General features: G+C 46.8%; 2 protein-coding genes and 1 long non-coding RNA gene across 4 annotated transcripts in view; all 3 read right to left on the reverse strand.

Moving 5' to 3' along the window:
* LOC135829884 (leucine-rich repeat serine/threonine-protein kinase 1-like) overlaps positions 1-7,636 on the reverse strand; it is a 65,268-nt gene extending 57,632 nt beyond the window's left edge. For both annotated transcript variants that reach the window (XM_065342268.1, XM_065342267.1), the window contains exons 1-8: positions 7,042-7,636; positions 5,267-5,307; positions 4,531-4,696; positions 3,766-3,813; positions 3,326-3,437; positions 2,489-2,627; positions 1,818-1,984; positions 247-505 (exon numbers count right to left, since the gene is read on the reverse strand). In XM_065342268.1, the coding sequence (XP_065198340.1) occupies positions 247-505; positions 1,818-1,984; positions 2,489-2,627; positions 3,326-3,437; positions 3,766-3,813; positions 4,531-4,696; positions 5,267-5,307; positions 7,042-7,273 (1,164 nt within the window). In that variant the 5' untranslated portion in view covers positions 7,274-7,636. The remainder of the gene's footprint in view (positions 1-246; positions 506-1,817; positions 1,985-2,488; positions 2,628-3,325; positions 3,438-3,765; positions 3,814-4,530; positions 4,697-5,266; positions 5,308-7,041) is intronic.
* Positions 7,637-16,758: 9,122 nt separating this feature from the next.
* LOC135829432 (uncharacterized) lies at positions 16,759-18,109 on the reverse strand. Its single transcript, XR_010555816.1, has 2 exons — positions 17,538-18,109; positions 16,759-17,135 (listed from the first exon to the last, which is right to left on the reverse strand). It is a non-coding gene; the product is annotated as an uncharacterized LOC135829432 (long non-coding RNA).
* Positions 18,110-22,235: 4,126 nt separating this feature from the next.
* Positions 22,236-22,691, reverse strand: LOC135829324 (uncharacterized). Its single transcript, XM_065341729.1, has one exon. It carries the CDS (start codon positions 22,689-22,691, stop codon positions 22,236-22,238), a length of 456 nt encoding a protein of 151 aa, XP_065197801.1.
* Between the last annotated feature and the right edge of the window lie 334 nt (positions 22,692-23,025).

The raw sequence follows: 23,025 nt of genomic DNA on the forward strand, positions 1-23,025 counted from the left end.
TGAGCTAGCAGCAGTGCAGGTGGGGCACTATAGAGCAACAGGAGGCGTGTAAAGCGCTTGGGTTGCAATGAAGCCGAGACTCTATGGTCGGTCAAGCCCCCTGCCTCTCCCCCACTCCTGTCATTCTATATGTCTCATTGCTGCCTTGCTGCTTTGTGCTGTCAAATGGTGTGTGTTTTTTTTGTAAAAATAAAATGAAAAAGAAAAGAAGAAAAAAAGCCTTCTCGTCTACACCGGCTTTCTCACCTTCGCTCCCTGGTCACACAGCCACTGGACCAGGTGCTGACAACCGCTGGCACAGGCATCGTGTATCGGCTGGAAGCCACCCTGACGTCGCGTGTGCAACTGCTGCTGCAGAACCTCGGAGCCACACGCGTTACTGATAATGTCCGCGACCGCATCATCATCATCATCCTCATGCTTCTTGTGCCCGTAGATGATGATGGCGAGGCGTAGATTGCGTGTCTGCACCGCAATGTGAAACGGGATTCGTCCTTCGAAGTCACTGCAAGCAAAGGCAACGGGAATGGGAAAGTTTAAGCTTACTGATCAGTTGTCTTGACAACATTCCACTGGCAGTGTATGGTATTGATTGGATTGGATTGGATTATTTAATGTCGAAGAACAAACAGGCAGTGTTGCCTTATTACCGTATTTCCCCGAATATAAGTCGCACCTTTTTACACAAAAAATCAAGGGTAAAAGGGGGGTGCGCCTTACAATCGAGCATGACTTACTACTGAAGTTAATATATCAAATCAATATTGCTCAAACCTGAAAATGGGGGTGCGACTTTTAATCGAGTGCGACTTATAATTGGGGAAATACGGTACATGAGATCGACTTCAGGCACGCAAATATAAGGAAAAAGGAAAAGATTAAAAGAAAAAAGAAAAAAAGAGTATGGTATTCCCAGTATAACAGAAAAGGCATGTGCAACATACACAGCTAGAAAAATTCCATTCCGGTGTAAATATGGTTATCACTCAGCTCTTCTTCAACTGTTCGACCTGCCATTGACAAACAAAACGCTTCGTAAAGTCGACGTGTGTGTGCGTGTGTGGGGGGGGGGGGGGGGGGAGGGGACACATACATTCTCGTTGAGGAAGCAATATTCGCCCTGAATTGTCGGTAAAAGTAATCCTTGTCGAACACCAAGTGGCCGCCCAAACCAATCACAGTCACACACATGCTGTACCAGGGATGTTGTCACAGACATGCTGTACCAGGGGTGTTGTCACACACATGCTGTACCAGGGATGTTGTCACACACATGCTGTACCAGGGATGTTGTCACACACATGCTGTACCAGGGGTGTTGTCACACACATGCTGCACCAGGGGTGTTGTCACACACATGCTGTACCAGGGGTGTTGTCACACACATGCTGTACCAGGGATGTTGTCACACACATGCTGTACCAGGGGTGTTGTCAAACACATGCTGTACCAGGGGTGTTGTCACACACATGCTGTACCAGGGGTGTTGTCACACACGGCACAACCGGTACAACCAGTACGACCACGGTCGTATCACTTTTCGGCTAGGATGGTCTGCCCAATTCATCAAAAAAAAGGACTAAATGAGCGCTAAAACGTGCCCTGTTGGCTGAAAGATCCGATATATTTTTTCCCATGGGGTCACCCTGACCCCGGGCCACTTGTCCCACTCCCCACTGCCCTGTCACGCCCCTGAAGTACTCACCAACTGAGATCCCCCCAGGGACACTCCCGACCCCCGGTGGTACCCCTCCACACTGCCCTGTGATGCCCGTGTGTATAATACAATCATACGCATGATGGCAGTGGTTGCTTACGCGAACAACAGCAGGTTTCTTATCGTGGCCTCTTTGCCGCGTACGGACTCCTTCAGAACCGTGATGGCCGCGGACGAGTGACTGTGCACCAAGGCTAGCTGCAGAGGCGTACTGTTCGTATCCGTCGTTGGCTTCAGCAGCATCTCAGTGAAAGCACGCATCAGCCACTGGAAAACAGATTGGCAAGAAGAACAGCCCAATCAGAAACCATGATCCAGTGAGACCTGTGTTTGCCCAACCCTGCATCATACCAAGCGGAGTCCCGCATTGACTCCATGGACAAATTGTCATGCACCAAAGTGCGGTGGAGCGAACGTGCATCCCTGGATCAAGCAGAATCTTGTCATGTCAGGACAGTTTCCGCTGCACCAAGGGCAAGGGCGTCCGGCTAGGCCAGCTTTTACTCTGCATGTCCACAACGACAAGAAAACCAATTTTCTCTCTGTCTCCCTTTCCCTCTCACCAACAATTTCCCGTGAACAAGAGTTTACATTTCACCAAATTCGGGGGCCTGCCACCACAGGGCAAAGCACTTTCAAAGAATCGAAAATAGGACAATATCTCTCAAAAGAAACACGATTGCTAAGTGGATTCTAAGCAAAGAAGTGTGCATCGATCCTAACATCGTTGTTTGTTGGAGACGTTAGCAGCAAGAATACTTATACACGTACCAACACAACGCCCGCATGGCCATTCTCGCAGGCTGCGTGAAGTGGCGTCTTGTTTGGTGGTCGCTCGCACGGGAAGCCGGGTGTTTTGTGCTCGTCCAGTAACATAACCACCGTGCGAACATGACCAGCTTCAGAAGCTCTGCAACATGCACCCGCCGTACACACATTCACACATAAACACACACACACGTGCTCATGCACACACACACACACACACACACACACACACACACACACACGCACACACACACACACACACACACACACACACACACACACACACACGCACACACACACACACACACACACACACACACACAAACTGCGTCTGACTGACAAATATGCGAGTCGTAACATTTCTGGTGAAAAAGGAGGACAAATTCACCATAATTCAATTGGCTCACCATCCGAGTTGAACGTAACATTTTTATAAGATTTTTATTCATTTGTTTCATTGCCAACTCTGTATTGTTCATTGGCCACCACAATGCCGAATGCTGCTGATTACTCAGTATTTATTGTTAACTGTTAACTCTGCATAACCAGAGGGTATTTCTGCATACTGTAAGAGACAAATTTTGGGCCCATTCAAATTTCGGCCTCCCAGGGCTAAAGCACATTTCGGCCGCATCACATTTTCAGGCTGTACTGCTGCCGCCCGTATACACTGTCACACTGAACCTTGCAGAACAAAATTACAGCCGCTACAAATTTTCGGCCAAACATGACCAGGCCGAAAATAGCCGAAAATAAAAGATGTGCCCAATATTAAATTTGTTGACATACAGTAGTTGACAATACGTTCAATCACTGTCCACCGCTGCAGTCAGGACTTACCTGTGTAGTAAGGTTTTACCATCGGGGAATCTCTCCTTCCACTTGCCCTCGTACTGGGTGATCAGCAGGCGTAGCCTCTCCAGGTCTCCTTCAGACGCCGCGTCTTGCATTGCTGTGCAGGAGATACGTGTAATGGAAATCGTACAATGTGGAATAGATGAGGTTCTAGAAACGGACTTGCCGAAACTGCTATGAAAAGCAACTTGGTAAGATGCATCATGGTTTGAATACGTTGCAATGATAACGGCCCAATGTGGGTGAACACGAGGGCCATGCTCACGACCTCGTGCCGAATAGACCATTATTGGCTTTGAAGAGGTTCCAATTCAAGGTCCAGATGAGTGTGTATACGGATACTATGGCCTTGTGCTGCCCCCCCCCCCCCCCCCCCCACACACACACACACCTACAGATGCTACAACACACTTCACTTCACTCACCGGTGGCGATCCTTTTCTGGTTGGTCTGATGGCGACTCTTGTGAGCAACTGCATTTGAAAACAAACAAAAAATGGAAGCGGAACAGAACAGCACAACGATGTTGATGTCTGTCCCGTCATGCAGTGCTTAGATTATTCATTTTTACTTGACAAGTATTATTTCTGACTTTGCACCCCCCCCCCCCCTCCCTGATGTTCCTGGATTGCAGATTGCACTTTATACATGGCACTCTCTGAGTTACAACAGCATAGCGTTGTTGGCTAGCCTCACCAGCACCGGTTCCTTCTTGGAGCCCCTACTCTTCCCAATGATGTGTGTTTCCAGCTCCTCTCTTCAGGGGCATACCCAGGGGGGGGGGGGGGGGGGGTTCGAGGGGTGTGGACGAACCCCCCCCCCCCCCCAAAGATTCTCGTATCGCACTACACGTGCATACGCATAGAGTACCGCACGATTACATGCATGCCAATGTACCCCCCCCCCCCCTATGAAGAACCCTGCATATGCCCCTGCTCTTCTTACGAGTAGGTTGTGTCTGAAATAAAGAGGCAAGAAGCAGCAGCAGCACTTGGACCTGTACAGCTGTATGAGGGAATTCAGTGCCAACGGATGTGTCGCTTTGATGGTGGTGTGCTATGGCAATGTCGTGTCCAGGTCGGCTAGAGAGCGCAGTTATGGTATGGTGGTTGATGAAAAAATAGGTTGTATCTTCCGTTAAAAGATAATTTCGAAAACAGGAAAAGAGGATTCAAAACTGGCCCACTTACTTTCTTCCTCCCTGAGAAGCTGAGCGCATGCTCGGTGTCGATTGCGACTGGCCTTCTCAAGAGGCGTGTATCCTGACTCATCCTTGCCGAATATGTCCGCACCATAGCGCAGCAACACCACAATGCAGCGAATGTTACCCAAGCTGGCCGCCAAGTGAAGCGGTTGCTGTGAAACAAGGGAGAGAAAGAGAGAGAGTGAGTGAGAGATAGAGAGAGAGAGAGAGAGAGAGAGAGAGAGAGAGAGAGAGAGAGAGAGAGAGAGAGAGAGAGAGAGAGAGAGAGAGAGAGAGAGAGAGAGAGAGAGAGAGAGAGAGAGAGAGAGAGAGAGAGAGAGAGAGAGAGAGAGAGAGAGAGAGAGAGAGAGAGAGAGAGAGAGAGAGAGAGAGAGAGAGAGAGAGAGAATCGGGCCATCCGCAACCATAGCAGGCTGAGACCGAAGCGGACATGCTATGTATGTTAAAAATGACTTTGCCCTAAAAGTCTTCCTGGATGGATATACACCAAAATGGTGTGTGCGTTGAACAAGAAACAGAGAATGAAAAAGTGTTTTTACTCCGAGTTTCACGCACGAAGCGATCATCAGAAAGCAGTACTGTGAAAATCTGCACACTGGTTCATATACCCACAAAGCAAAGGTGTAAATTACAGCAGTTGCCTTTCGGCATTGGACACTCTACTGGACAGCCTAAAACCTCTCTGGTTTAGACTAGAGTATGGTTTTATGATGCTGTCTTACCCAAAGATGATCAAATCTTGACATGACATGATTGGGGTTGGCTGGACAGTGCACAACACAAGAAAAATGGCATGGAAAAGAGCTTGCCACTAGTATTCCACTGATCATAGTGGAACCTCTGGCGCACTCCGTCTCCGTGCGCACAGCACAAACGAGAGCTAGACATGCGGTGTACACTATGTTCATGCCAGGCGTGTCGGAATCGGTGTGGTGTTCTTCCCTCCCCCTCCCCCCCCCCCCCCCCCTCCCCCTGGCCATGGCCCGACCAACCGAACCGGTTCCACCTGACCTGAATGCCGCAGTGACATAGGTGATGGATACAGTCAACCTCATGAACAACAACACTGGATACAGCAACACTATCCTCAGACCTACACGTAGTAGCCAGTCAACTGCAATACCATCAACTTCACCAAAAACACACTGGCCCGATTACTCACATGAATCATTTCATATTGATTGGATGTAGCGCAGAAACCGCGTTTACAGAGTGCTGCGAGGATGGACAGTCAACCTTGGGAATAACAACCCTCGATCGTGCATGAGAAAAGAGTCGTTATTCGGGGAATTATCGCTGTTCGTGATGTTGAAATTATGCAGTCAAAATGGTCACTAAATTGTGCCGTTATTCGCGAGTGTGTTGTTGTTCCCGGGGTCATTAGTCATGAGATTGACTGGATGAGTTTACGTCATCCCTGCATTAGGGGCCACTCACACTGACGTGGATGTACAGGGATACGGAGCATCCTGAAACCCATGAATATCAGTAACACGTCAAGGAGTTGACAGACGAGATGCAGAAAATGCGCGGAAGTTTGAAGCTTTGCGAATTTCTCTTGGCTTCGCCTTCAATGAGGTTGGATCCCCGCGCTTAAAATTCATAAGAGACAGAGTGTATAAAAGGGTGAAACGGTTCCATGTTTTTCATGTTCTGGTACCCTAATGCCAGAATAATTTCCCATCGCTTCGCCTTTAATTAGGTTGGATCCCCACACTTGAAAATTCATGAGACAGAGTGTTTAAAACACAGGGTGTTTTTAGTCATAACATCTCCATTCCCCCACTGTTCTACGTCGGTCTGAGCGGGCCATTGCATTACGGCTAGCTGTGTTTCGCCTGCCTGTAGATGTGGCATTTAAGAATTGTCCAATTAACAAATACGGTAAAACCTGTAACTAAAGACCACCATGACTAGCGACCAGCCTGGTACTACAGACCACCGTGACTAGCGACCAGCCTGGTACTACAGACCACCGTGACTAGCGACCAGCCTGGTGCTAAAGACCACTTCGCCAGGCACGGACGGTCTCACGTTCATATAATTATTATGGTTGTGCAGTGCAAACCTCTAACTAAGTACCACCTGCCACTAAAGACCGCTTTCTCTGGCCCCGAGGGGTGGTCGTTAGTCACAGGTTTTACTGTACAGTAAAAATATACTTCAACTGACATGCACTTGTGAATGAATGAGCTCAAACCGAAGTCTGAGACTTCCTTGAGAAACATTTTTTAGCCTTTGCTAGCTGGCCACTCCACCGCTCGCTAGCCGTAGCTCTAACATCACGGCGCTGGAGTCTGTTTTCTTGAAGAGCAAGGCTTTTGACGAAACGCCAAAACACATTTATCCACCCGACACGTTTTTTTATAAATTTTCGGACTCCACGCGAAGGCAAACACACAGATGTCAAACACAGCACTCAAACAACCCCTGTGGCCGAGAAGTGTAGGTGTTTGTATTCTGGAAATACCCAATAGTTCAAGCACTGCACACTCACCACCGTGTTGGAGAAGAATCTCCAGGCATTCGTCCTGGTTGTGCGCAATGGCCGAGTGGATCGGGGCACGATTGTGCTTGGTCGCATCGTTGAAGTGCACACATTCCGGACGCTCCGACAGCAGGCGCTTCAGGTCGCCCGTTCCCAGTCGGCTGGAAGCCGCGTTGTGAACACGACGAGTGAGATCGTCGCGGGCGCGAGTCGATGATGATCCATCGGTCGGCAGCGACATTCTGCCTCACTCCCGTCAAGTAGCTAATAATAATTATAATTATGAAGACCAACTCCACATTGAATTCATTTTTACAGGTCGCGCGGTGCATGCAGCTAATCAACGAAGATAATGTGCCACGTGCTGTCTGTCTCCTTGCGCGCTAGATATCCTTTTGTTGTTCACTATGCGCTGGCTGTCGTCTCGGTGGCACAAACAACAACAGGATACACTCAAGAGTCATGAGCTGGCCTTTCTCTCTCGCTGCCTGAAAGCTACATCGGACGTTGCGGGAGCGAAGAGAAGAAAAATAGAAGGGATGGAATGGCTTTCAAAAATACGAAATTCCACCGGTTCAAAGTACATAAAAATGATCACCACTCGAGTACTGAACCAGTGCAGGAATGAATGCGTAGATATTGTTGTAGACCTACCATCACCAGTGTCCTGATCACCGTGACGTGTATGTGTGTGCATGCTGCGCTGGCCTGGGCCGCTTCGCCGAAGCGGCCCAGCTGCCAGGCCAGCGCAGCATGCACACACATAAAGCCTTCGGTCTTGTCTGGGAAACCTTCAAACGTCAACTAAACCCTGGTCAACGAGCATGACTATTAGCGCTAGCTGCGGCCTGTGTAAAAGTCGGCTCAAACAGATAAAAAGAGTCAAACTCAAAGTCAAGGCACTACGTACTGTAGAGCCGCGCTGAGCGTAGATCTACTACTACTGAGTATGTTTTTCGATTTTGACAGCATGTTTAAAGGGGAAGTATACCCTAAAATCAAATTTTCACCAGTTGTAGTCTTCTGGGTGCTGAGTCGAATGGTCTTGGTCCGAGGAAGCTGCGACGCTCCCTTCCTACTTGAATCCCAATCGAACTCGCGCACTTCCACCGAAACTGGGTGACTGCGCCCTACTAGATGGGGATTTGTATGCAAAATGTCACTAAAAGCGCCATTTCGTTCTTATAAAAGCACGGATGACCGCGATTGGCCCATATGTTGTAGTCTTTTGGACGCTGAGTCGACTGGTTTTGGTCCGAAAAGGCTGCGATGCAGCGTTCCTCCTTTATTCCCAATCGAACATGGTTGAACAAGCGGTCACGTGCTCCTGGGTGCCCAAATCACCTGGTCACCGCGCCAGCAGGTGACAACTTTCACACCAAGGTTCAACTCGAGTTCAACTCGAGTGACAGGACTGCACCCAAAAAAGGTCAAACAGGCTAGTAAGTTGTACCCTGCAGGCACGGTGACCAGGTGACTGGTGTACGCAGGAGCACGTGACCGCTTCTTCAACCATGTTCGATTGGGAATAAAGGAGGAACGCTGCATCGCAGCCTTTTCGGACCAAAACCAGTCGACTCAGCGTCCAAAAGACTACAACATATGGGCCAATCGCGGTCATCCGTGCTTTTATAAGAACGAAATGGCGCTTTTAGTGACATTTTGCATACAAATCCCCATCTAGTAGGGCGCAGTCACCCAGTTTCGGTGGAAGTGCGCGAGTTCGATTGGGATTCAAGTAGGAAGGGAGCGTCGCAGCTTCCTCGGACCAAGACCATTCGACTCAGCACCCAGAAGACTACAACTGGTGAAAATTTGATTTTAGGGTATACTTCCCCTTTAAAGGGGAAGTTAAGGCAAAAATTAAAATTTCACCAGTTGTAGTCTTCGGGGTGCTGAGTCGAATGGTCTTGGTCCGAGGAAGCTGAGACGCTCCCTTCCTACTTGAATCCCAATCGAACTCGCGCACTTCCACCGAAACTGGGTGACTGCGCCCTACGAGATGGGGATTTGTATGCAAAATGTCACTAAAAGCGCCATTTCGTTCTTATAAAAGCACGGATGACCGCGATTGGCCCATATGTTGTAGTCTTTGGGACGCTGAGTCGACTGGTTTTGGTCCGAAAAGGCTGCGATGCAGCGTTCCTCCTTTATTCCCAATCGAACATGGTTGAAGAAGCGGTCACGTGGTCCTGGGTGCCCAAATCACCTGGTCACCACGCCAGCAGGTGACAACTTTCACACCAAGGTTCAACTCGGGTTCAACTCGAGTGACAGGACTGCACCCAAAAAAGGTCAAACAGGCTAGTAAGTTGTACCCTGCAGGCACGGTGACCAGCTGACTGGTACATCATGGTGTACGCAGGAGCACGTGACCGCTTCTTCAACCATGTTCGATTGGGAATAAAGGAGGAACGCCGCATCGCAGCCTTTTCGGACCAAAACCAGTCGACTCAGCGTCCCAAAGACTACAACATATGGGCCAATCGCGGTCATCCGTGCTTTTATAAGAACGAAATGGCGCTTTTAGTGACATTTTGCATACAAATCCCCATCTCGTAGGGCGCAGTCACCCAGTTTCGGTGGAAGTGCGCGAGTTCGATTGGGATTCAAGTAGGAAGGGAGCGTCTCAGCTTCCTCGGACCAAGACCATTCGACTCAGCACCCCGAAGACTACAACTGGTGAAATTTTAATTTTTGCCTTAACTTCCCCTTTAATACAAGGCGAGGACGCGTAGTGCTCCTGACTACAACCATAAACCGGTTGGCAGAGTCCCGGTCTTGCGACCATTTGAACCGTATTGGGAAAACCCAGGTTCGGACCCTCGTTACTCTACGGGTTGGTAGGATTTTTATAATTTCCGTTTTTTGTGTTGTAGAAGTCGTCGTGTTGCCGCCGTAGTATTGTTCACGTTGCTGCCGCTGCAGGGGGTCCGAACCTGGGTTTTCCCAATACGGTTCAAATGGTCGCAAGACCGGGACTCTGTCAACCGGTTTATGGTTGTAGTCAGGGTACTACTGAGTACTACTACTACTGTACTACAAAAGGCCAAAGCCGCAAAGGGCTCTCTACACTGGCAGTCTGTAGACAGTGTAGTACTAGTACTTTAGTAGCGTAGTAGCTTTGCCGTTTGCAGAGAAAGAGTACTCCCTACTCTGAGTAGTGAGTGTGTAGATCAGTGAGTGGCCGCTTGTCAACCGTATGCACGTCTCTGTCCGTCTGTGTGAGCCGGCAACAGATCCAGAACCAAGCTAGACAACGCAAAAAGTTTGAAAAACGCACCGAACATTTTTGTCATACTACTACATGCAGTGCTAGACTACTAATACTACAGGTAGACTCCCTTTAATTCGAACCTCAAATTGCCAGGCCCTGACTTCGAATTATCCAGAACTTCTAATTATCCAAATGCAGTCCCATGCACTGATATGTATGTCAAAATGCTTGAAATCGCTTGCTGAATATTTTTGGCACATTTTTATTTGCATCAACGAAACATAGGTACGGGTCATGTACAACGGATCATCAAAACACTGGATAGACACAAAACCATTTTGACATCTAGTGAAGAAGTTGTCAGTCACTGCAGCTTTCCTGAAACAATTATTTCAACGGAAAAGAACTGCGCTGCCTAATCGGCGTCACGAAAGGCCGTTGGACAGCAGCACGTCGTTCTGAAGAACGGAAGTGGAGCAAAGGCATAGACAATATTTACGATAATAGTGTTGTTGTGCGCCAACATCTCCGCGCACGAGCTGGCGCGGTAAGAAAGGCCATCGAGATCCGCGAAGAGAGTCAGCCACCAGGAAGAAGTCGTCTTCAATCAAACCTTTGCAATTTGCCTCGCACGGGCTTGAATCAAATTTCGAGAGAAGGTGGGTTTCTTGAACGCTATAGTCGATCCTGCAGCGGACCATCGATCGATTTTTGAGCTACTCTTGGCTAGAGAAGGAGAAAAGAATGAACTTCGAATTACAAGGATTGCAACTCAATCTCACTTCGAAATAAGCGTTCAAAGGACATAGCCAATGTACTGTAAACAGCTCTTCTGTACGAAGACTGGGTTCGAATTATCCAACCGGCGCACTTTTCGTACTTCGAATTATGCATTCGATTTTGACTTGAAGTGACTTGCAGAAGATCGGTACGACGAAAAAGTTCGAATTACACGGAATGTTCGAATTATACCGTATTCGAATTAGAGGGAGTCTACCTGTAGTACTATTCAATGAGGTTGGATTTCTTTGGCCAGTAGATCTACTGACTGTAGTCTGTAGATCTACTGTAAAACGAGTCGAGTTCACAATCATAATCATTTCGCCGGCTGTCCTTTTGAACTCTGCTTCAGCCTCAGCCTCAGGGCTTGTCACTCCTCTTTCATAGTCTATGCATACGGTACGCTCAGACCTCACCACGGCACTAGCACTGAGTCTGTGCATGACCATGAAAGGCATGATGACTGACATAGTCGACTGTACTGGTGCAGTATCCCTGCTTTACACATCTCTTAATTTGCTAAATCCTATATACAGGATTTTGGTCATATTTTTCAACTCAAAATGGGTGTGGCATGAGAATAGCAAAAAGTATGTGACCAATTCTTCCTTGCTAGGTCTTAGTAGATACCGAGAGTTGAATAAGATAATTTTTTCAAACACTAACATCTCAGGCTCATCTCCTTGCCCAATATTACTAAGGCCTGTGCCCTATTTTACGATTCCTATATATAGGATTTGAGATTTTATTGGACCTTGTTTTATCCTTAAAACTGGTAGTTTCATGACGGCATGTGCGATAGGTCGTCAAGAAACCACCCCGTGCCACACCTGCAATGTTCTACTGCACATTTACTGCTTCAGTCCTTTTCATGACATCAGCTGAACAATTATGCTCAAATTTCCAATTATTGCTGAAAATGGGTATTCGTCAGAAATAGTATCACCCTATGAATCTAAAATGTAAACATTCATGCCTCAAACATATTTACAACTTCCATGAAAACCATTATGCCGTTATTATTGGTCGTGGTGACCAATAACAACGGCATAAAAGGCACACATTTTCAAATCCTATATATAGGATTTTTGGCCAGCAAATTAAGAGATACTCAGTCATTACTAGTACTAAAATACTTGTAGTACTAGTAGTCATTAGGATGTGGTTCATGCATCAAAACTCGAAGATTACAAGACTTGGTTACGTGCTGTACACACGTACACACGTAGTTACAGTCATACTATAATAATTATACATGTAGTATGTAACTACGTGTGTTATTACCCAATACTGGTTCAGAACCAGCATTAGATAAGCCTTGATAGTTCACGCACAATGTTAGATTGACCGGGGCTCTGCCAACCGCGGAAGGTTGTAGTAAGGTCACTGTTTCCGAACACAGTGTCCTCCACCTTGTTTCATGCTGTCAATCTAACAATAATGTGTGTTGGAAATTTTTATTTCCATTGCTATCAGGTTCGGCCTCATTTCCTCTGTGCTGCGCTGATGAGTTCACAAAGAACGAAACAGCATGCTGTCCGCAGATTGAGTAACAATACTATGTACATATACACGTACTTGTACTAGTTACAACTACTTACATGACTGTACAAGTACAGTGCTGGCAACTGAAATCCGACCCCCTTGCCCCCGTGCGGCGCGCCGGCAAGGGGGTCGGATTTCAGTTGCCAGCACTGTAGTTTACTTACTGTCTTTAAAGATTGAATGTTGGGTTTTTTTGGTTTTTTTTTAAGATTGAATGTTGGGTTTTTTTGGGTTTTTTTAAAGATTGAATGTTGTTTTTTTTTGGTTTTTAAAGATTGAAGGTCGGAAGATTGACTGAGTCTGTACATGTTATGTAGATCTACAATCACGTTCATTATCTTTGGCTTCTTGAACTTCTTCTTCACAATAAGCTGTTGACGGAGACTCGGAGGTGGCTCCCTCGATTTAGGCAAAGCCCTGTGCAGAATCTACAGTGTATGAATACATTGAACACAATATCAACAATAGCAAACACACAACAACAGTATCTGATTGGAAGAGATGAGCCACCATAAGTAGAGACGATCCAAGACGAGAGTAATACTGCGCCCGTATGCAGAGGGTTCAGTGTACAGTCAGACCTCGCTTGTCCGGTCCTAATTGCTGTAAAGCACCTGTCTCGGCAAGCACATCGTCAATATATACGCTCCATCCAAGCATCACTAACGTCACCGAATCGACCTACACTCTTTCAGTTTGTGCGAGCACAGCGGCACACTTCCGGCCGTGTCATGCCCCAAACGATGATAGCATCCGACGGTACGGTCGCCACGTCCCCCAAGAGCATAGCTGATGTTCTGAACACTCAGTTCACCTCATTTGGGCTACCTGATGATCCTTCGTGGCGCAATCCCCCTTTGTCCCAGTCGCCTTTCATATCTGTTCCGTTCCGTACAATCACTGTCACTACGTTTCAAGTTCGGAAATATCTGAAGCGCCTGAAATGTGGAAAGTCTCCCGGCTCAGATGGGATCCCGAATGAAGTGCTGCAGTCTCTTGCACCATCAATAGCCTATCCTCTCGCCATTATTTTTAATATGTCATTTCGAACTGGTACATTCCCACAGGATTGGAAATCCGCCATCGTGACACCGCTTTACAAGAATAAAGGCTCCCGTGCTTGCCCGGCAAACTACCGCCCAATCTCTCTGCTGCGCACAGTTTCCAAACTTTGTGAGCGTATTGTATTCGATTCCCTCTACCAGCACATCGTTCCGGCTCTCTCACCAGCTCAGTCGGGATTCTGCCGTGGTGACTCAACTCAATACCAGGTGACTCGACTTGTCCAAGACATAGCGACAAAGAGGAACTGTGGGGAGCATGTGGGAATGGTGTTTTTCGACTTGGCTAAGGCATTCGACACCGTTTGGCATCGTGGCTTACTTGCCAAGTTGGAGGTCACCTTCCGGGTGGAGGATGCTGCCTTGCGTTGGATATCCTCGTATCTGTCTGCTCGTTCTCAGGCTGTTCGTTTGTCTTATTTCTTGTCTGATCCCCTCCCTGTAACGTCTGGAGTGCCCCAAGGTACCATTCTGGGTCCTTTGTTATTCTTGCTTTACGTTAATGACCTACCTTCAGTTGTCCCCGATGTTAGTTTGTATGCGGATGACACTGGCCTTATCTGTTCTGATTCCTCCCCTGCACAATTACTCCTTACCATGCAGCATCGCATCAACAGCACTGTCATGTGGATGCAAACGTGGAAACTCCAGCCCAATTTAGACAAGACAGAAGCCATGTATATTTCTTCATCCCCTCCTGATCAACCATTATACTTCCCTGACTCGACTATGCCTATCCGTGTTGTTACTCAGCACAAACATCTAGGTGTGATGTTTGACTGCAAACTCTCTTGGGCTGCACATGTCAACTGTGTATGCAAGCGAACCAGTTCAGCATTAGGGGTACTACAACCACATTGCACTCATTTGCCCATCCAGTGTAAACTATTATTTTATCAGTGCTATATTCTCCCTATATTCGACTATTGCGATACCGCTTGGTGTGGCCTTTCTGACACAACTCTGAACCAATTAGAAGTCCACCATAGATGTATACTTAAAATTCTTTACAACAAGGATCGATGTTTTCCTTCGGATGCCCTTTATCGACTTGCACACACTTCTCCTCTCTCCGTTCGTCATAAGCACCATCTCTGTACACTGGTTCATAAAATATTTCTTCATAAAACCCCTTCACACATGATGAAGTACAATAATTTTTGGTTTTCGACAAGCTCAACCCGTAACGCGCTCATCCTGCCTCTTGTTAAGTCAGCCCAGTATCTAAAGTCCCCTTTGTTTTCCGGCTACTCTCATTGGTTATCATTACCATACGGTCTGAAAACTTGTTCTTCTATTGGTCAGTTTAAAGATCTACTATCACAACTGAACTAGACGCAATAATTATCATCGAAGAACATTCTCGAATACCTGGGTGATGCACGAATTTTGATAGTGCTCACTTCCGCTAATCGTTTTGCTTTGTAATTTTCCATTCATTTTCTGCTCTAATTCATATTTGCTTTGTTTTCCTAGCTTACTATTGCCGTGGCTGGCTCAACGCCCTTGTCTCAGGGGATTCTGTCCCTGCATTAGCTATGCTTGTCACATGCTATGAGATTGTGTCTAATAATAATAATAATAATAATTTATCCGGATCCCTCGCCATCCGGAAGAAAATAGCTGGTTACCGATTTGCAGGATACAATCATGTACAGTACATGATTGTACTTCAAGTATGTCATGCATACATACATGTACAGTATGTGTGTTCGATTATCCGGTTCCCTCGCCCTATCCGGATTTTTCTGGAAAACGGATATGTGCTGTTATGCGAGGCGAAGCGGTTTAACCACCTCCATACCTGGAATGAAGAGTTGAAGACTGTGGAGTGGAGTGCCGCTGCAGGCTGCAGCGACTGCGTGAATCAGTGCGGTGGTTCATTCAGGGAGTTAAAGGGGAACTCCGGTCCAAAATCACCCCCATTTTTTATTGCGGAATCCATTAGAGTATGTCGTAAGTGGTAGAATGGCGAAAACCGGAAGCTTCTACGACAAGGATAACATACCTAAATTACCAATTGCAATTTTCCATATTTGGCACGAGGGGGCCCCCGCCCGCCCTGTGACGTAAAACGTTCTCAGCCCGGTCCACTCAGATGAAATTTTCAAATAATTGAAGCAAGAATGAAAAGTCCTTGGCCATTGTTGAAGTGCTTGTTGTTCTGTGCCATGCCCGATTTATTGTCACGACTCGCTGCTGCGTCTCTGGATGCAACAATGTCACGAAGAAAGAGGCGCCTGCGGGCTGTCGTAGCATGGCTTTCCTCTGGCTGACGCGAACCTGACGACAGCTTGGCTATGGAGAGTATGTTGGAAGGATTTTTCTCCGACGAAAAATAATCGTGTCTGCACTGAGCATTTCACTGAGATGTGCTATGAAAGAGATTTCCAACAAGAGTTTGCACAACGCATTGGTGGCTATAAGCAGAAGCAGCAGCGACGCTTGAAGCCAGGGTCTCTGCCATCCTGAAACTTGGCGGTGCATGTCATACTAATAGTTAGTAGCTCCTCTACCTCTGCTGCCAGCAAAAGCAGACCATCTTCGATTTACTTCCAGGAACGTGAGCACGATGAGGTAAGTGAACGGCATGATTTTGTGCCGTCCAGAACGTAGCTCTAAACGACTACAGTCCTACTCAAAGTCCTCTACTCAAAATCCTAGTCAGTGAAGTCGAGAATTGATGTAATGTACATGGAACATTATCATGTGTGTTATTTCGGTTCTCTTTATCTGTAAGTTTCCATTGCGTTACTTTCCGGTTGCAGCTACACTGCCACAAATACAAGGTACAGTATGATTTGTAGTCTGGAAAATTTCCCTTCTGTCATACTGAAGTGGGCACCAAAACGTGTCCACTTTTCGTACATTGGCATGAGAGCACGGGTACAGTCGGCATGTCTGTCCCACAATGCCAATATAGGGAGAGCGCACGCCAAAACCAAGGAGGGTGTGCTCAGGTACAGGCTGGAATACACCAAGAGCACAAAGTGGCCAAGAAGCTGCACGACAATGTCCTGCAACTTCTTGAAGGACCTGTTGAACGATGTGCATACAACCATTCTCGGCATTCGCAACGGCACACGGCACCGGCACAACCCCATGCTCCCGAACACAGTACAGTCTTGTGCCATTGTATCTGTCAACTTTACCAGATTGTTCATGCAGCTGCATTGGTGCAAAGCATGCGCCCACCCGAAAACACAAATATTGCCCGAGTCAAGAATAGTTATAAATCGTGTCTGTCAACTGTTTTCTACATTCTGCATGCACATGTATCAATGATTATGTGAACGTCAACCAGGCCAAGAAGCATTATCATCATCATCATCATCATGTCCAACTGCTTCCTCAAAGCCCCAGTGCGCATCTGCATTGGCTTCTGGTACAGCTGCTTTATCTTCGATACCACGCAAGACGGTATCACACGCCGCTGCTTGCGTCCAAAGTATCCATGGGTGAACCATGTGTATTGTCTATACGCCACATGTCTCCAAATCCTGCACAAAACAGTTGGAGAGATGTAGATACACATACCACGAGTGTCTTCATGATTGTGTAAAAGTAAATAGTTTCAGTGTAAATAGTTTCGGATTCGAGTTAATATTTCTATGGGCTACTAATACTATACTAAAGACACTTTGGCCTTTTTTCAAATTTACATCACTTTTACACACAGTTGAAACACTTACAGTGCTAGGAATAGTATGAATGAAAGACATCGTTGTACCAGTATAATTATATTGGCATGGGTGCAATAGAACTTCATGATTGTGTGATGGAAGTTGGTGAATTTGAATACTGTACACAAAATCATTGCACAACACTTCCCATCTACTTTGTACCGGTACATGAAACATGGAAAGAAAGGAAATAATGAAACCGATTCAGTGAATCCTCACCTGTTTGACCACGGTCCACACCTTGCCCGAAATTCTTCGAAGGAAAGCAATGCCACCTCGAGCACTGATTTTTGCAGGCAAACAACAGCAAACTCTGAGTGCTGCGTGACGCACTGCAGCCCTTCCTGCTCGCCGCGTTTACTGAAAGCTGCAGGAACCTCCCAGCAACAAGTCGACTCGACCTCGCTCCACATCATGCTGCATTGTCCGCAACGGCATCAAGCAGTGCTTCTCACGCGAGCACTTGCAACCAAAGCGTTCTCTTCACGTTCATCTGTTTTGTAGTCTCAGAAATATTACTTGTAGACAGTTTCGCAGACGCTGATGCGCGCTTCGGCTCGAACCTAAAAGGCCTCGGTGTTGTTGAATCCGAAGTGGCGTCCACCTCCACACCTCCCGTGGTCTCCTCTTCCTCCAACATGATGATCGAATGAATACTAGTACAAGGGTTATTGATTGAAGAAAAAACAGTGAATACCATTTTCAAAATTTCTGCAGGTCTACCATTTGAATAAAAAAATTTGGAGGTCACTGAGAACGTTTTACGTCACAGAGTGGGCGGGGGCCCCTCGTGCCAAATATGGAAAATTGCAATTGGTAATTTAGGTATGTTATCCTTGTCGTAGAAGCTTCCGGTTTTCGCCATTCTACCACTTACGACATACTCTAATGGATTCCGCAATAAAAAATGGGGGTGATTTTGGACCGGAGTTCCCCTTTAATGTAGGAGACGGGAAGCGGTAGGGGAACTTCCCAGGAAGGAGCAACGAAAGTTGCTTTCCCGACGAAAGTTGCTTTGAATTGCGGAATTACATGTACCTGTACATGTATCTTCTCTGCACACTTGGTGAAGCTTACTGAAATCAATATAATCGTCATGTGTGCGTAGCACAGTATCGTTCATGATTCAACCACTGCATACATGTATAATTACAACGTATACCATGTACATGTACATGTATTAACCGTGGCCTAGGCGTCAAGCTTATACATGTATCTAGGCCACGGTTAACTAGACAACCGCAATCTAATGGTTGGCTGTTTTTTGAACCAGCTTCCACCATGCTGCCACACATTGTTACCATTTCAATCGCATGACACGTAGTACCTCACTCCCGAGGCCAGACATTGCTCAATGTTAATAGTAACTGTGAAGAATATTCTATGCTCACTCCTACCAACTAGTTCCTTTGAAAAGGTCAAGAAATTTTCTTCGAGGTAGTTGCCTGTGAAGAGACAAGGTGTCTTCCGCAGTTGGACATCTCCACGTTCACCCCAGGATTAACTCCACTTGATACGAGTTGACACCGGAGGTAAGACGTAACTCAAGCTTGGTTTCTCTTTAAATTTGTGAGGGTATGCACGTAACTAACAAAACTGCATGATCAAATTGAGGCACTTGTAAGTTGTAGTTGTTTAGGTTTGCAGATGAAATTCATGTTTTTTCAGCAGTACAAGGTCACGTGACAACATCAACAACATACGGGTTAGTTCCCAGCGGTACTGATGAAGGTAACCAACGTGTAGCAAAAGTGAAGCAATTGCTCAGATTTGTAGATGTAGCCGGGGTGTTCCGACGTGGTGAAGGCCTACCCATGGCCACGTCGGAACATCACCAACCCCGTCTATAGAGAGCACCTTCTCGCGACAGTGTCATAGTGGTGGCAGTAACTGTTGACAGCTGACGAGCTGAGAGAAGGACGCCATGGGCAGAAGTTGGAAGAAAAGAAGTTGAGGTTTAAGTAGCTACATGACTACCAGGACGATATCCAGAAGCGATCAAAAAATACACGACGGACGTAAGGAGTTGTCTCCAACCTCCCTAGCATAATGAGGGTCCGAGCCGGGTTCAACACCCATATGGTTCAAATGGTCCGCAGGGACTGGGGCTCTGCAAACCGCGGAAGGTTGTAGTAAGGTCACTGTTCCCGAACACAGTGTCCTCCACATTGGTTCATGCTGTCAATCTAACAATATACTATCATGTACATGCACATCTACATGTACATGAATTTGCGTCACAGAGATACGCAGATACGTGTACACACATACACACACGCACACACATACACACACAAACACACGCACACACACACACACACACACGCACACACACACACACACACAAACACTGTCCTGTCCTGTAGCTGTCCTGAATATTTCCGTTGAGACATGCGCACAGCCGCACACTCACACTGCATGTGCATGTACACACACCATGTACCATCTGTCACACACACACACACACACACACACACACACACACACACACACACACACACACACACACACACACACACACACACACACACACACACACACACACACACGCACGCACACACACACACACACACACACACACACACACGCACACAAACACACAAACACACGCACGCACACACACACACACGCAAACACACACACACTCATGAAGGCACAGTTTGGACACCACATAGTGTACATGACACGTAGCCTTTGTACACCTACATGTACATGTATACACCTACATGTACATGTAGGTGTATACATGTACATGTAGGTGTAAGTTAGTACATGTAATAGTTTATTGTTGTTGTGTTTGTTGGTGTACTTTTGTAATAGGTCGCCGAGTGGTATCAGGAGGCACACACAAGAAGACTGGTTAATATTATGTTCTTCGGCTCAATCTGCCTGAAGTTATGTATACAACTGCTCCGGCTCAATCTGCCTGGAGGGACTCGGAAAGGAATACAACTGCTCCGGCTCAATCTGCCAGGAGGGACTCTGTTCTGTTCTCTTATGTTCTGCTCTGCTCTGAAGAAATGAGTAAAGCATGGCAGCTTTTATAGGGCGAAAAGGAAGGAGATCATCATAGCGTCTGCATGAGCCATGAGTCATGAAAAAGGGCAAAAGTCTGTTGTGTCAGTCCAAACAGAACTTGGGAAGGCATAGCAACAGTATCTAAATGTATAAGGATGAAAGAAGCAAACGGAACTTTGGAGGAGAACAGAGGCCAGGGAGGGCATTGGCAAATGGATGCAAACCGGATTTAGAAAGGGTCATGACTGTCCGCATGACCTCAGTCAGGGTCAGGGAGGTACAGTACAACATGTGGGTGTTAGTTCTACATGTACATACAGGTGCGATGATCTAAACTAGCAAAGATATGTAGTATGCAATCCAGCAAGCGCAAGAGAAACACAAGTGGTGAGAAGTGATTATAATAATTAGCTTTGCAGGCTTGTCAGCAAAGGAGTGACAAGAGTCATGCAGTGCGTGTACGTGTACATGTGACATGATTAGAGGTCAGTAGATATTACATAGTACTAGCAAGGCAGGGATACTACACCCTCCCTTCCTACAGATAATCACGCCCTCGTGATTTTTCCAAAGTATTAAACAAGGCTTGGTAGACTGATAATAAAGTAGGGACCCTGTGTGTATAATGTGTGAAGGACCTGTCTCTCTGTGGAGCGGGAAAAATTTCGGACGGTAAAAAAAAGGATGTGTAAAATCGCGTCACTGTGGACGGTAACAGTTCTTCATTCGCGTCTCTCTGGGACGGTACAACGGGAAAAGTAGACTCGCGCATCATGTGGCGGTATATCATGTTACATGGACTGGTTATTTGAGTGCGTGCTTGCAGGGTATACAGTATTTTGGGTCTGAAACTGATTGCTTGGTCGTTACGGGGTGGACATGATCGGGATGGGTAACGAAAAGGCTAGGAAACTTTGTGATCAAAACCTTGAGAAAGCGGTTGTACGGAAGCTGCAGTGTGGCGAAATGTTGGGTGATCTAGAACTGTGTACTGCATGTATCTGGACGTACATGAAGGTACATGGAGGGTTGTGAGTCCTAGGTTGTTGATCGAATGGTGGGGCGGGGACTGGGAGTGGGATTGTCTATGGGATGGATTTGCTGAAGGGACGTGGAGGGCCTTGTGTTTTTTTTTTTTTTTTTTTTTTTTTTTTTTTTTTTTTTTTTTACTGCTTCAGCTCCTTCCAGGGATAAGTATGTTCATCAAATTTAGAGGCTCGATGTGGGCACGCAAAAGAAAGGAAGAAAAGAAGAAAGAGGTGGCACAGCAAAACAGAAGACTCTGGAATACTGAGGCCAAGGACAAACGCACAATCATAGAGGTTGTACGGGAAGGGGTAGAAACGGAAGATAGCTTCTAGCGTACACACGCACGTTCCGGACAAGCAGCAGAAGGGTGATTGAGCCGATCGGTGCATGGGGGCCAGCAGCGACAGCGACTAACATTCGAAAAACACACCTCTCGCAGGAGCAGTAGCAGGAGAAAGCAATTATTTACTGTAACGGAGAAAATGCTAAGAGTGGAAGACAGTATAGACGTCCAAAGGTCCGGTCCAGCCTTGGGGCAGTATAAAATGATGAAAATGGTCTAGATATGTTTCGTGCTTGTTTCTTTCATTTTTCAATCGCGCCCCAGCAAAGCGAAATCATACAAGTAGACACGCAAGATTGAAGCAGGTTTTAGGAACACAGACGCGGCACACATGATGGGGGCTGGCAGACACCATGTGCACACACACACGCGCGCGCACACCCAATCAAACTGTGGACTGGACATGCAAAAACAGCAAGCGTACTGGGTCGGACTGTAAAATCAGGGTAGCAATCACTGGTCCAACACATCACTTGCAGAAGCGAGGCGCGGTGCGTCTATGTATTCACACAGTGTCGACTGCAAACTTACGCTTTCTTGAGCACCTCCGCTACGAGATCTTTGAACTCCATGTCACTCGCATCGTTAGCCTGGAACTCGATGCCAATGCCAGTCATCACCTTCTTCAGGGAATCCTTGGATGATGCGTAAATCATCTTCTTGCCAATGGGTGAATTATCGGGGCACCAGAAAATGAACGCCAACTTCTTTACAATTCTGCCTTCAGTGTTGCTGATGCCAAAATCGTACAGTATGTACCTAGGCTCCTTCCCCAGCCGTTGCTTCATCGCCTCGAAATGCACGTTGCAGTCTTCCACAGTGGTCGTATTCGCTGAACCAGCTCGGGGGACTTCGTCATCGATTATGATAGAGGTCTTGTCGTCACTGATCTTGAAGATGAGGAATTTGTGCTTAGCCTTCAGTTTCACGTCATTGTAAACTTCTGTAATCTCAGCGTCGACATCAATACCGGACGTTGCCATACTGCCTGTTATAACGTCCGCAACTTCTTTACAATTCTGCCTTCAGTGTTGCTGATGCCAAAATCGTACAGTATGTACCTAGGCTCCTTCCCCAGCCGTTGCTTCATCGCCTCGAAATGCACGTTGCAGTCTTCCACAGTGGTCGTATTCGCTGAACCAGCTCGGGGGACTTCGTCATCGATTATGATAGAGGTCTTGTCGTCACTGATCTTGAAGATGAGGAATTTGTGCTTAGCCTTCAGTTTCACGTCATTGTAAACTTCTGTAATCTCAGCGTCGACATCAATACCGGACGTTGCCATACTGCCTGTTATAACGTCCGCTCCGGAGAGAC

The sequence above is a fragment of the Sycon ciliatum genome, chromosome 13 (assembly GCF_964019385.1).
Source record: "Sycon ciliatum chromosome 13, ocSycCili1.1, whole genome shotgun sequence".
Lineage (NCBI taxonomy): Eukaryota > Metazoa > Porifera > Calcarea > Leucosolenida > Sycettidae > Sycon > Sycon ciliatum.